General features: G+C 39.0%; 1 protein-coding gene across 3 annotated transcripts in view; it reads left to right on the forward strand.

Annotated features, from left to right (window-relative positions):
• Window positions 1–15,076, forward strand: part of LOC114495343 (fibroblast activation protein alpha) — a 71,852-nt gene that overhangs the window by 37,752 nt on the left and 19,024 nt on the right. For 2 of the 3 annotated variants that reach the window (XM_036023390.1, XM_036023388.1), the window contains exons 13-17: window positions 2,323–2,427; window positions 2,526–2,596; window positions 5,252–5,305; window positions 7,025–7,149; window positions 12,253–12,300. In XM_036023390.1, the coding sequence (XP_035879283.1) occupies window positions 2,323–2,427; window positions 2,526–2,596; window positions 5,252–5,305; window positions 7,025–7,149; window positions 12,253–12,300 (403 nt within the window). The remainder of the gene's footprint in view (window positions 1–2,322; window positions 2,428–2,525; window positions 2,597–5,251; window positions 5,306–7,024; window positions 7,150–12,252; window positions 12,301–15,076) is intronic. The other variant, XM_036023389.1, reaches the window with a different exon arrangement.

Raw genomic sequence — 15,076 nt, forward strand, 5'->3', positions numbered from 1 at the left:
TTATTAATAAAGCTAATAAGGAGATCATGCAAGGAAAAGTCCTTTCTCATGATACCATTTGCCATTTTGTTAAAGATTTATTACTTTTATACCAAGGCAATAGGAATTAGGACACTGTATTAGTTTTCTGGGGCTGCTGTAACAAAGTGCCACAAATTTGGTGGTTTAAAACACCAGGAATTCATTCCCTCACTGTTCTGCAGACTGGAAGTCCAAAGTCAAGGTGTCAGTGGAGCCATGCTCCTCCTGAAAGTTCCAGGAAAGACTCTTCCCTTGCCTCCCCCAGCTTCTGGTGGCTGCTGGCAGTCCTTGGACTTGCTGACCTTGCAGCTAAATCACTCCAATCCCTGCTTTCATCTCCGCATGGCCTGTATCTCTCTGTGTCTCTTCGGGTCCTCCCCTCTTCCTGTGAGGACACCAGTCATTGGATTTAGGGCCTATCCTATTCCAGTATCATCACATGATACTTGATTCTTACCTTGATTACATCTATAAAGACCCTATTTTTAAATAGCATCACTATCTTCGTTAGTTTGGGCTGCATTAACAACATATCATAGCCTAAGTGACTTACAAACCTCAGAAATTTATTTCTCATAGTTCTGGAGGCTGCAAGTCTGAGACCAGGGTCCAGCATAGTCAGGTGCTAAGGAAAGCGCTCCTAGTTGCAGACTGCCAATGGCTTGTATCCTCATGTAGCAGAGAGCAGAGCAAAGAAAGCAAACTCTGTGGTGATTCTTATAAGGGCACTAGTCTCACTCATGGGGGCTCCAAACTTATGACCTCATCTAACCTTAATTACATCCTAATACCATCTTATTGGGGGAAGGTTTCAACATATGAATTTAGGGGAAATACAAACAAACATTTGGTCCACGATAGTCACCTTTTCAGGTTCTGGATGGAAACAAATTTTAGGGAATACTATTCAGAACACTGCAAATACCACATCAAGTGAGTTGCATTTTGAAATCACAATCATAGTCATCAGTTTTATCAGAAAGCATCAAGTATCAGATCACACGTGGGGCCATCACTAAAGAAGCAAACATCAACTTCCCTTGTTCTCTTCTTGTTCAAAAAGGAGTCTCAGACTGGATGTCAGCAGGACAGTTGTTTGTAGCTAAAAGATGCTGGTAGTTTTTTGGTTGTTGTTGCTCCGTCAGTTCTCCAGGAGCTTAACATCTTGGTTCACTGCCATTTGTAAGCACTCAGCTAGAAAGAACTGGGTTTGGATTATGTGTGGGAATATTGACTCTGAGTGATATAGACTAGCTCCTCCCTTGTGTAGGCCTTTCACCACTTCCCTGTCCTTTCAAAACCTGATAAGGCTATACTTATAATGGGAAAAACTGCCAGCTAAAATCGGTTGTAAGGACATCAGCAGGATTTTAGCTATCTGTACCACTGAGGATGTTGAAGTGTGGCTGGCTGGGCTCCAGGGCACAATGGAGGTGAGTGTCAGGGACTCCTTAGGTCATTAAAGGGTTCCCAGCAGGGTCCCTGGGAAAAAATCAGGGTGCTAATGAGCTCAAGGAGTAAACCCTCAATTTGCTTGTCCTAGGTAACATTTTTATCACAAGTCCCTCCCTTAAAACTGGCTAGCAGGCCATATTTTAATCTTTAAAAGGTCTTCATTGAATCATTCATATTAGGTACTTGGCACTGGACAAATCAAGAATTTATTTTTATTTTATTTTTATTTATTTTTATTTTTTAAAGATTTTATTTATTTATTTTTAGGGAGGGAAGGAAGGGGGGGGGAGAGAGAGAGAGACAGACAGAGAGAGAGAGGGAGAGAGACATCAATGTGCGGTTGCTGGGGGTTATGGCCTGCAACCCAGGAATGTACCCTGGCTGGGAATCGAACCTGGGACACTTTGGTTCCCAGCCCGCGCTCAATCCACTGAGCTACACCAGCCAGGGCTGACAAATCAAGAATTAAAAGGGTCATCAGCCTTCATAAGAGTCACATTTTGGTCAAATACCACATTTTGAAGATTTGACTTGGTTAATATTAACATTCACATATGATTGTTTTAACTCTATTTCAAAGTACATAATCTCAGAACATAAAAACTCAATCAAATTAAACATTTTAAACCCAGGGGTGTGAGGTAGCAATTAAACAGTAGTTGGAAAATATAAGTGCCTATTAGAATCACTAGAAAAGCTGTCTAGCTAAAAGATGCAATTTCAGATGTGAGTGACGGAAGGCAGGGGAGGGAAGGCATTCTGGTTCCTATATACATTGTTTTTTAAAAATCTGTAGTTTTAGTTTGGTTTGCCTTTTGAACATAACCTCTGGGGGTTTTTTTCCAGTTCTTTGTTTCAGCACCAGTTTTCAGCTATGATGCCACTTCATACTACAAAATATTTAGCGACAAAGATGGCTACAAACATATTCACTATATCAAAGACAATGTGGTATGTTCCTTCCAAGATTTATCTCCTCAAAGATCATTCACTTGAGGTTGCTCAAATAACACTCAGCTTCACACAACATAATGTTTGTCTTTTTATAGGAAAACGCTATTCAAATTACAAGTGGCAAGTGGGAGGCCATAAATATATTCAGAGTAACACGGGACTCACTGTAAGTGTTGCATGAAGCATGTTGCACCAATCAGGGTTTAATTAACTGATGGATGTACAAATTATCCTGCCCTACCTCTTTCAGTTAACAGCATTTGTGTTACTTACTGTATAGTTTAGTTTAGACAGCTATGGTTTTCTTAAGACTGCACATTCTTTAAAATGTAGTCAACAGTTTTCTTTTGGAAAGAACATAGTAAGTGGACATTTCCCTTCCAGCACTTGATAGATAATCACATAAAAGTATAAATTTAAAAAATAACTGGTATTAAGGAAAAATTTTACTCTAGCACTTGAAACATGAGCAAGCTTGACAAGTCCCCTGAGAGCAGCCCATAGATGTAAAAAAATTTTGTACTGACCCACTGTTATGTAAATTTATTAACTGTGACACCTATTGTTTACTGAGTAATTACTGTGTACCACATAATGTAAAGTAGAAATGATTATCCCAGTTTTACAGGAAAGAAAACTGATACTTGGAAATTTAACTTAGCCAAGGCCACAGAGTTAGCAGCAGAGCTAGGATTCAAACTTAGAACACCTTAAATCGAACATTCTTATTGTTAACCTCAACACAGGACTTGTTCCTTTCAGTCTCTCTTTTTCAGTCCATCCTGCATACAGTCTAAATAAACCACCCTAAAATAATCATTTGTAGTCAAATTTCTCTAATCAAGGGTGTACAGTTCCTTTCTCTTACTCCTCATAAAGCCCAAATCCAGGGTACTCCCTTATAATCTCCCTGCCATTTGCTGGAATTCTAACAGCAAGAGGGGGATTATTAGTTCAGGCTCACTGGCTAAAACCTGTCAGAAACTATTGCCAATCTATGAAGTTCTTTGAACAGTCAGTGAAGGAGTTTGAACATTATATGGAGCAGCCATTAAAATCACCAGTGTAAGAGAAGTGACAAGATAAAAACAGATGGGAGCTTTCAGACATATGTTTGCAAAGTAGGGGAAAACTGAAAGCAGGAAGACCCAGCTACGGTCATAATCGAGGCCTGAGGTCGTAGAGACCTGAACTAGCACAGTGGCAACGAAATACGGACTCTAAGGGAAAAACTATGCCACCTCTTTTTGCATCCTTGGCACTTGTAATAGTGCTTGACACAGCCAGAGTTCAATAAATATTTGTTAAAGGAATGAGAAGAGGAAAGGTAGATAGACAGTAAAGACACATGGAGACGGAACAGGACTGGTGAGCGAGTGGCTGTGAGGGCCAAGGGAGAGAAGAGAGGGACGTGGATGCCCTTGTGCTGGAGAGGAAGACAGTTGTGAAACCTGTGACATATGAAAACTTCAGGGGGCTGTTTGGGAAAGATCAGAGTAGTTTATTCACAAGTAATTTGAGATGATGTGGCAAAGGCAAGTGCAAGTGGTGACTGGAGTCATGTGAAGTTAGTAAAGACAGGTAGAAGGATGCTGGTAGAGAAGATAAATGTAATACCAGGAGTGAGTTGTATTCTGTTGTCTTTTCCTTTTACTGGAGAATAGTAAGGGTTTTATGACAGTGAGGGCAGAGAAGTACTGAGAGTTAAAACCTGTCAACCAAACCTTGGTTATCCCAAACTTTTCATTTCTTATGCTCTTTCAAAAATTAAAAAAGATGGACATTTTGTAATATTCACATGAACTCACAGAAGAGTAAAAATCATGCTGCTAATTGGACTTCCCACTTCATGGCTATATTAAGACAGGTTAGAACTGGGTCCCAAATACTTAAGTAACAAGTATGGTCTCTTGTGACTTCTTTTGCATCTGGGTAAATTAGCATGCTCCTTTCTTTGTATGGAATCCCAATGTGGATGAGTTTCCTTTTTTTGTTTTGTTTTTCAATTACAGTTTGCATTCAACATTATTTTGTACTAGTTTCAGGTGTACAGCATAGTGGTTAGACAGTCAGACTTTATAAAGTGTTCCTCCCAATATTTTCAGTACCCACCTGGCACTGTACATAGTTATTACAATATTGATGACTGTATTCCCTATGCTGTACTTTACATCCCTTAACTATTTTGATTTGCTTTTTTAAAAAATATATTTTATTGATTATGCTATTACAGCTGTCCCATTTGCCCACTTTATACACCTCTGCCCTGCACCCCACCTCCTACCTTCATTCCCCTCCTTAGTTCATGTACCTATAAGTTCTTTGGCTTCTCCATTTCCTGTACTATTCCTGATTTATAGCAAACTTATTTAATGTCAAGACATCTGCAAAATAAATTTAAAATGTGTTTAGAATCATAGACAAAATTAAATAATATAGCATAGTGGAATAGTAAACTGTTAATCATGAGAAAAATGGGTGACATTAATCAAATAGTTTATTTTTTGTGACTATAGCTAGTGAATCAGAATATAATGTACCTATAATAAAAAGAGTAGTCTGCATAATATAATTTTCTATGATTTGAAAGTTAGAGTAAACAAACAAAATTCAGTTATAAACAGTAGCGGTTTATGTATATAAATGCCAGTTAGTAAACAGTTTATTTATTATTAGTTTATAAATTGAATTAATTTACTATTTATTAATAGAGTAATTTAGATGAACATTTAACTGTACTGTTCAATATATTAGAGTTAGTACTGAACTATCACCATTTAGTTATTGATATTTATTTAATAACTTCTAAATATATTTTCAGGTTTTATTCCAGCAATGAATTTGAAGGTTACCCTGGAAGAAGAAATATCTACAGGTAATTTATGCCAACTAACTTGAATATTTTTATATATTGATATTTGAATGAAAATATGTCATAGCCCTCAGGATATATAGAATATTTGTAAAAAGCCTAAAATGTAGTAAAAAGCCTAAAATGTAATAGGAATAATTTATGAATTAAGACAAAATATTCAGAGAATGTTGTATACGACATTAGTATAAAGTTATATACCCCCAAGACATTAGCAATTCAAATGTTTGTTTTCAAAAAGGAAAACCAAGAAATCTTAATGCAGATATACACACAATGCTAAATAATTTAAGTAAATTTATAGTTAATGAGGACATTCAGTCACACACATTTATTAAGTACCTATTGTATTCATTTTTGTACATGTGATTTCTTTTAACATCATTTACTTTGGCTACCATGATTGGAAGGAATTAATCTCTGTTCCTAAATTAGTGTTTAAGTTAGTCCAGGCATCCCCTTGGTGATTAGAATAATGCCCCCAACAGCCTCTTCTGGGTGAGGAAATAAAAACAATAGTCACTGTTGTGTATTCTACTGTGTGTAGTCTACTACTTGCCAAGTACATTTTTATCTGCTTTATATTTTTTATTTTATTCCTACAACAATACTGTGAGGCAAGTGGTATTGCTGGAGCCAGGATTTGTACCTGGGCATGCTGCCCTTGACCTTTTACTGTTAACAGCCTACTTAACATTTCCAAGATCATACCAAACTATGAACATGAATATTAACTATAACTGAGGAAATAAGACAAGCTCACCCTGCTACATCCCTCTGTTTCTCCTTGGATCATAGCTCCTTTTCTGTTGGGGAGAATTTCTCTATGAAGCTAGTAAAGTCTCTGACCACCCCCTACTCAACACAAGGTCAGGGACAGCAGCAGAGGGAAGGCAAGGTCAGGGGCAGCAGCAGAGGGAAGGCAAGGTCAGGAACTGCAGGGGTCACAGGTAATCTTACCATCTATACTGTGTTTCTGACCCTGCTCCCATTCTGGCATAATACCACCTAGTCTGCCCCAAATAAGATTCTAATTCTGATATGATCTGGGAGTCTGTATGTTAAAGCCAATCACTGTATTCAGGAACCACGCAGACAGCTCTGCTGAGAAGGGAGTGGGCCCAGCGTGGTACATACAGGTTGACTTGTACAGAAGTGTGCCGAGGGAGTATTCCCAGGAAGAGCTTCCGCAAGCCCACATTTCCTGCCCAGTGGAATGAAAGGCACAGGAAACACATAAACTGTGGTTTCTTATTTCCAATTTGCTTATTAGTAATTTCTCCTTCCAGTTATATGATAAAAACAGGGACCCATTTCTTGGTGAGACCACCAGATTCTCCTTGTATGTTTTGCTGGTGGGAATACAAGAACAGAAATGGGAAGATGAGGAACCACACATTCCCAACCACTTTGTAAAGTGTAAGATATTAATGGCTATGAGAAGTGATTACCTCATACCCATTTGAGGTGTTAGGTATTTCTTTCACCCCAGGAAAATTACAGAGGGCTCCTCCCTCAAGGCTAGTGCCTATTCAAGCAAAAATTGAAAATCAGACTACACCAAAATACTAAGAAGTTAACTTTACTTTAAATGACATTGGCACCAGAGAGAATGGAGTGGTTTGATGTCAATATGTAAATCAGTCATTTTATGGGGAGTGGTACATTTTGATAAATACAATCTCAAATTTCAGACTTTGTTTTATTTTTATTTTTCTCTAGAATTAGCATTGGAAGCCATCCTCCAAGCAAGAAGTGTATTACTTGCCATCTAAGGCAAGAAAGGTGCCAATATTACACAGCAAGTTTCAGTGATTACTCCAAGTACTATGCACTTGTCTGCTATGGTAGGTAATGGACTTAACACAAGCCTAACCACTTCACTGCTGCTGTGCTCATCTTTGTTACCACCATTTGATCAATCCAATCCTCAGCTACAGACTATTAAGCACTTGCTATGTGTGAGGATCTTATCTACATAGATAAGATATCTGTGTTATCTAATGCTTATGGGAAAAATAAAAGAAAGATAAGGAAGCATTAACATAGTCTTTTTTTGCAGCTGAGAACACCAAGTAACTTGCCAAAGGTCCTCATGTCTGGTAAGCATTGGAGCCAGGATGGGAACAAGGGTCTGTTGATGTAAATCCCAACCTCTTACCCACCACAGTGCCATAGCACCATGAGGTTGAATGCAAGCACTACCCACCAGCTATCACAGCAGGATTTGAAAAATATCATCCTCTGATAAAATGGTTGCTGGTTTTCTGTCATTTGCCTGGAGAAATGCCAAACTCTTATGGTCAGGGGAAAGAACAATGGCCTAGAAACCTGAGGATCTTCCTTTGGAGGCCAGTAATTCTTTAAAGTATAGTTTCAATGGGGATGTAAAATGAACTTTTGTTACCTAGTATGTCTTTTCTAAATTTGGGAAACATAATAAGTATTCATTTAAATATTTTAATAATCATAGGTAATACATTATACATTTCCAGCTTACTTAGGCCATGTGAATAATTTCTATCCAAATACTTTTATTTTATGCATAAAATTTTATTTATATCTTGAATATGGTGCAAGCAATAAAATAGGATAGGGTAGGTGATGGATAGATTGAAGAGATACGTTGGGGTCTTGGGAATTTAGAAAATAGACCTGGGAAATAGCTAGTCCTTGATTCTCTGTTCCGTTCCCCAGTTAATTCCTGAGTTTCCCTGGTGGGGGACAGAAAACAGAGGAGGTTATTACAAAATGCCTGCCACTCTCCTAGTTCTGGTTTTACCTCCCCATGTAGGGGTGAGCTGCTCAGAGCACAAATGGAATCTTTGACTGATTGAGGTCTCGGCCTAGTTGCCAAGGACCCTGAGGTGCCCTTTCCTTCCAGGAGGAAGGCCCCCCTGGCCTCACACTTCTCTCACCTCAACCACTTGGCTCCAGAACCTGTGCCACAGCTCAGTTGACTACATGGAAATGAATAAGCATTTCGACCCAAATACTTCCTCAAGAAGTCAGTTTAATACAACAGTTTCATACAATGTTTGGTCAATGGCACCTTTGAAGAGTCAAGAGATTGTTGTTTGTGATCATATGTGTGACTATGGCATTTACAGGTATACATTAAATGTCCTCTCAAGTTATATGCAACATTTTTCAACTCAAGCTATGTATTTATGCAACATATATTGAAAGCTTACATGCCAGAGATACAGTATCATTGAACTATCTGTACTGAGTCATCTTTCTTCTTCTGGAGGCACAGTCTGCTTTCTTTTAATCTCTATAATCATAAAGTCAAGAAGAACAGCTAGTGCATAATAGACATTGAATGCTTGCTGAATGAACATAAGTGCTAGAAAGATCCAAGCATTGCTGCCTCTTGCAAAGTCTATCAGATAACTCATCTTATGCTGATATATGTACTGGTAAAGACATCAATGGTATATATATTTACATATATGAGATCTGCCCAGAAGGTGTCCAGAAGTCATCCAGCCAAGTACTATGAAAAACAGAGACATTTATTGAAAAAGATACAAAATACAAGAAACACTGTACAGTGGAAAGTGATGCCTCAGTCCCCTTCAAAGTAGGCACCTTGGGACCTCACACAGTTCTCCCAGTCGCCACCAGCTGCCCCGTTGTATTTTCCTGAATACCAAGAGATTTCATCAACAGTCTGAAATCTCTTCCCTTTCAAAGTGATCTTAGTTTTTGTAAAATCCAGAAGTTGCAACGCCCCAAATCTGGGCTGTAGAGGGGCTGAGTCACCTGCATGTTTTGATGTTTCACCAAAAAACTCTGCATGAGACATGATGAAAGAGTGGGCATGTTGTCATAATGAAGCTGCCAATCAGCAGTTGCCCATAGCTTCAGCCTTCTCAATCATATGAATAGTTTCTGTGGAGAAATGTTCAAGCTTAACACAAAATTTGATGCAAATTTGTTGCTCCACTTGGTCAGTCATTTTGAACGCGATGGCCACACAATACACATGCTCACTCAACTGCATCTACCACCCCCACTGACTAGTACAGTGAAGTTGTCATTGTTCACACATGTACATTCCAGTCCACTGTCCTTGGCTGCCAGGTTACATCTATGTCATACAACCTGTTTTTGTTATATTAACAATGGCTGGACTTTTTCTGGACAGACATGGTCACAAAGACTAAGCTCTAATCAAAAGTTGGTGGAAGAGTCCTTTCCAGAACTTGAATTGCCTGACTTTTCCACATTCACTCTTGCTTGGCAGTATGGTAATTTCCCATTTAGCAAAAAATATACTGTGTGGGAAGCATCACTTCGTCTGGTGTTTTTGAAGCTCCAGTAAAATGAGTCACTGCACCATCATAAGAAAAACCTTGAAATCTTTCCCTTTAGGATTAAGAGTAAAACCTCATTATGTAACATCAAACTCTCTGAGAGATGGTGAGTAAATCCCAGATAATAGGTTTAAAATAGGTGAAATCACATTTATGATACTGATGGAACAAAAGGAATGCAAAGGAGGAATTCTAGACAACTGATGCTTACTCCAGGAGGATTATACTCTGAGGATGTTTGTGTCAAGGGCAGTCAGTCATTAGTGTGCCTTGTAGTTTGGGCAAAAAAAAGATATGCCAGTTCTCACTTCTGGAACTGCACACCCATGAAAATTCCATAGGGCGGATGCTGATTGCCTGAAGTCAAGAAATCCAGATTCATGTCTCATTTCCTTACATCCTGACCAAAAATATAATGTGTGCTTGTTCCTTTTAATAACTTCGAAGAAAAGCAGAACAAAATAAAAATCTCTGAAATGAAATTCTATAAAATTCTGGAACTCCACACAATAAAAAAAACTGTTGTTTTTTGAGGGATCTTAATAAACAATAGCCCTTCTCCTTACTCCCAAGTTGGACTGAGATGTCAGGAAGGAAATCAAAATATTAGCTTTATTACCTGCAAAGGTTAGTTGGAAAACGTGGCTAAGGTGTGCAGCTTCCTGATCTCACACCCTGGAATCAAGGTTACTCACGTAAATGTGAGTACAACTGGATGGCCGCTAGCTTCTCCCGGGGCTCTCGCACTGCCCCACGTCAAGCACCAAGCAACAGTTCCAAAGCATGTTGCTGCAGGCAGAAAAAATGCCAAGAACTGGGCAGAACATGGAGTTACTTATGCCCTGGTCTTCTCAGATCTCACCAAATAGGTCATTTCCCTTTGTTGTTTGGGACCAAGGATGCCAGTCTAATGCCACTCCTTCCACAAAGAAAGAAGCAGGCTTCTGAAGGAGGGAAATGTACCTCTGCCCCAGCCTCCATGTTTTGCTTTTGCTTATTGCTTTTAAGCCACTGACCACCTCAGCAAATTTATACTTTAAAAGTATATTTCCAGCTGTTATTTTATTCTACAGTTCAAGTAAGTGACAGATGGTATTTAACGATTTGTAGATCTTGTTTAAATAGCCAGTTTCTACACAGAGAACCTGAATTCCTTGTTGGAATATGTGGTGGACACTGGGTGCCACCCAGACCTCCAGGCTTCAGGACTGAATCACTCATTTCTCCAGCTGCTTAGAAGGCTGGTGTCTGACAGCTCACAGCCCACCCCCCCAGAACCCCACCGCCACCCCCTGGGGATTGCTCCCAACCCAGGCACATCTGATGACTGCTCCATTATTCCGTATAAAAGCCAGCCCCATGGACCCCATTCAAGACAACTCAGTGAGCCATCCAGCTCCAGAGCTCTCCTTGGGGCTGGCTGAGGTCTCCATTGTGACTGCACGAAAACCCACCTTCCCTTGCTGCCCCAACTTTCCTCTCCTCCCCCACAGGTGCGTACTCAAATACCAGCCCCCAGATAAACTTCTGGCCCACAAAACTCTTTCTGGGTCTGTTTCCAGGGAATGTGACCTTCCACGGCATATTTCTACAGGCGACATATTCTATATAAATTTATTTCTTCATGTATTAATTACTTCAAAAAAGATGCAGGGTTCTACCTACCAATATAAACTGAACCAAGAAGACAGACTGAAAATAAAATGTGGGTATTGGTGAAGGCTACTTGATAATAAAGACACAGATAAAACTGGTCCATACAGCATGATGTCTTGCCAGAGGCCATATATCCCTGCTGCTTCTGGGATCTATCTGTGTAATTAGATCTGAACTATTCAATATCACTTTTGGAAAAGTGCACAGGCAATTCTTCTCACATCTGTTCTTTGACTGGGCTGTTCATCTTGATCTTATGTGTTTAAATGTAACTTAAAAGGTGATGTTTACTTCTTTATGGGGGAGAAATAACTGCAGAATTAAAAGCTGTGTTGGGCTGGCCAAAAAATCCATTTAGTTTTTTCCATAAAATAAAAGATACATTTCTCATTTTCACCAATGACTTTATTGATTTGGGTATTTTGAGTATGTTAGCTATCTCCCACTATTGGCTTCTAGTGGATAGAGGCCAGGGGTGCTGCTAAACATCTTCCAATGAATAAGACAGTGCACGGCAAAGAATTATTTGGCCAAAATATCAATAGTACCAAGAATTCTGCAAACCACTTTTGACATGTTCCATCAGTCACAGCACCTCTCCGTACATTGCACAAGTCTCTTTGTGTGTTCCAGCTGTGTTTTTACCTTTCTTAACATAATAAAGCATAATACGCTGAAAATGTTGCATATCTTCTTCCATTTTCAATATTAAAATGGCTGCACAAAAATTCACCAATTCTGATAAGTTTTTAAATGCATGCTGATATGGCAGTTGTCACAATATAATCTAACAAAATTGTTTTGAATGAAGTTAAAGACCACTAAGCATTACTAGAACCATCGTAAGGAAAAAACCAAACAAAATTTTTGTCCAACCCAATACTTGAGCTTGATACTAATCACAAACACTACTAGCGGCTCTCATGGAAAACTAAGTGTTGTTTTAAAGCTTTGTTTTCTCTTTGTGCACAGGCCCAGGTCTCCCCATTTCTACTCTTCATGATGGCCGCACTGACCAAGGTACTCTCTACAGCACACTGTTGTCCTGTCCATGGAAAGAAACCCTTAAGTTTCACACACTACACCAGGGGAAGCGAGAGAGTTCCCCCACACCAATAAGGGGAGGATATCCTGTTATCACACAGCTTATTATTTATAGCTTATTATTATACAGAGTTGAATATTCTTTGAGTCAAACCAGATCATATGAAATTCAGTAATTATTTGCAGTAAGAACCTGGTATAACACAAATGAGTTATATCAGAGGGGTTAATTCTATCTTCCCCAATCAGTTTTATAAGAAGCACAGAAGCTTAGAATTGGAAGGAAACTTAGGATATTTAGCACAACCTCCCTCCCCCCTTTTTTTGTAACGTCTCAAACTGGAGATAAATTCCAGATATAACTCCAGTTCAAAGCAGAAGGTGATATCATGCTAGCTTTTTTGTTTTAACAGCTACGTCACACTGTTGCCACATATGAAAGCCCTGCAATTTGGAGGCTCTTTCTATTTTCAACTGCTAGCAAGATAGTCCTTGTCCAGCCCATAATTGTAATATTGGTTCAAAATAGTTCACAGATCAATGATCACCCTTTTTGTTCTCAACAGCGTTATTTAAGTGTAATTGACCTGAAACCCTTCCTGAGCTTCTCCATTATCTTTTGATGTACTATTAAACAATGTTACAGCATCAAAGTTGGTGGGGACTAGGGATAATGAGGGACTTCAGCACAATTTTGGTGACAGGTCAGGCCACTGCTTTGAGATGTGTTTGGCAGCCAGCTCAATGACTCAAAGAGAAGTGAAAATAAGGTAATGAGGAAAACAGAGCCAGTTCAGTACCTCTGGACAGAATAGGCATTGTAATAATGAGATTGTGAATTTAGTTTCATTTGAAGTTTTTTTCTTTTCTTTTTTTACTTTGGGTCTAATACTAAAATACTTTTAAGAATAACAGATTGTATTTCTTAGTTTGGCTCATTTCAATCTTCAGAACTTTTAAGGCAGTTGTACTTTCAAATCTGTAACTCCTTGTTTTAATGGAAGTTGCCATAAATGTACAATTCCCATTTTTCCATGACTGCAGAATAAAGGTCGACTTCCCTTTTCCCAGACAGCAATTTCTGTAGGGCTTACAAAACTTTAAACTTTACCTAATATTTACAAATATACATAATATGTATTTATAGGTTTTCTAACTCACAAAATAGAGTGCACATTTTTTAGAGTACAGTTCTGCAAACTTGTCTAATGGTGAAATTCTCCAGAGATATTTATTATAAATGTTCTGAGACTCTTTCCAGAAATTTCAATTAACTAGACCCTGGATTAGGTTGATTAGGTTAGGTAAACTGTAGTTCTAATAAATTTGTAGACAAATTTTAGAGTTGCATTTTACAGCAGATGCTGTGTCTTCTATTTATTTGTAATTTTTTTCATCCATTTTTCCATTGTATTCAGTGCCAGAAATCTCTGTGCAACAGATTTTTATTAAGCACATCTCACATTAAATCAGACACTGTGCTGGATAATAGATCCTTAAAATGAATTAATGCTGGGTCAGATATGGCTTCAGTCCTCAAGGAGAATACAGATCAATGGGGAATGCAAATGTGTGGATGGACGATTACAACACAGTAATCGGGTAATGTACTAAGGTGGGGAAATAGAGCACAGAAAGCACATAAACAGGGCAGATCATCCGGGTTTCTGGGTTAGGAGGTGTTTCTCAATGACAACTACATCAGACTGGTGACTCATGGATATGAAGGAGGGATTGATGCTACTTGGATATCTGGCTTAGTCAGTGGAATGATATTGATGTTTTTTATGGAAATGAGGGACTCTCAGTGGACAGAACACTTTGGGGAAGATGACAAATGTTTTGTATGTTGAGTTTGAAGTACTAATGGGATATCCAAGTGGACCTGTCCTGAATAGTTTTGGATCTGGATGTTGGAGGATTGGTTTGAGCAGAAGATGATGATCAAGAAGTCATTCATTGTATGGACATAAATGACATAGTTACTACAGCCATGGGAGTGGATGTGGCAGCACAGGGGGAAAAATGAGGGTGGGCCGGGCTAGTGGACAGTGAGCCTAGACTTATAACCATGTGGAACACCAACATGAGAAATGGAAAGAGAAAAAATAAATCTGTAAAGGAGACCAAGAGGGAACAAAAGAAGGAGGGCAACCTTGAGAGTATGCTGTTGTGAAGAGCAGGGCAGGAGAGGATCTGCGTCAAGTGCTACAGAGAGTGAGGTGAGGCCTGCTTTAAATCCATGCACTTAGAGGCTGGGAGATTAGCAGTGGCTTGATCAGAGCTGTTTCAGTGCAACAATGGAAGTGGAAGGCAGATTGAAGTAAATTTAGGCCTGTGTCGGTGGTAAATAAAAAGAGACAGTATTTCCAATAGATCCCACTGATGAGAAAGAAAGGATTGATAAAGGTTTGTTTTTCAAAGATGATAAACATTTGAGCATGGTTAAGTGTTGATGGAAGAAATTAGACCCAAAGGGGGAAAACACATACAGGAGGGAGGTTCCTAAGAAGCTGGGAAAAAATGAAGTCCATAGACAGGTGAGGGGATTAATGTCTGGTATTCTGATGAAAGAGAATGAAGAATTATTATGTAATTGGATGAAAGTTTGAAGACATTGCAAAAAACAGTACAACGGCTTCACTTTCTTTGCAAACTGGGTAAGGCCATTTGAAAACAACAGATAGTACTTGAACCAGATGCTGTAGAAACTCAGAAGAGCTGCCACTTGACATTGAGGGCCCCGCTGAGG

The sequence above is a fragment of the Phyllostomus discolor genome, chromosome 4, assembly GCF_004126475.2.
Source record: "Phyllostomus discolor isolate MPI-MPIP mPhyDis1 chromosome 4, mPhyDis1.pri.v3, whole genome shotgun sequence".
NCBI classification, from domain to species: Eukaryota; Metazoa; Chordata; class Mammalia; order Chiroptera; family Phyllostomidae; genus Phyllostomus; species Phyllostomus discolor.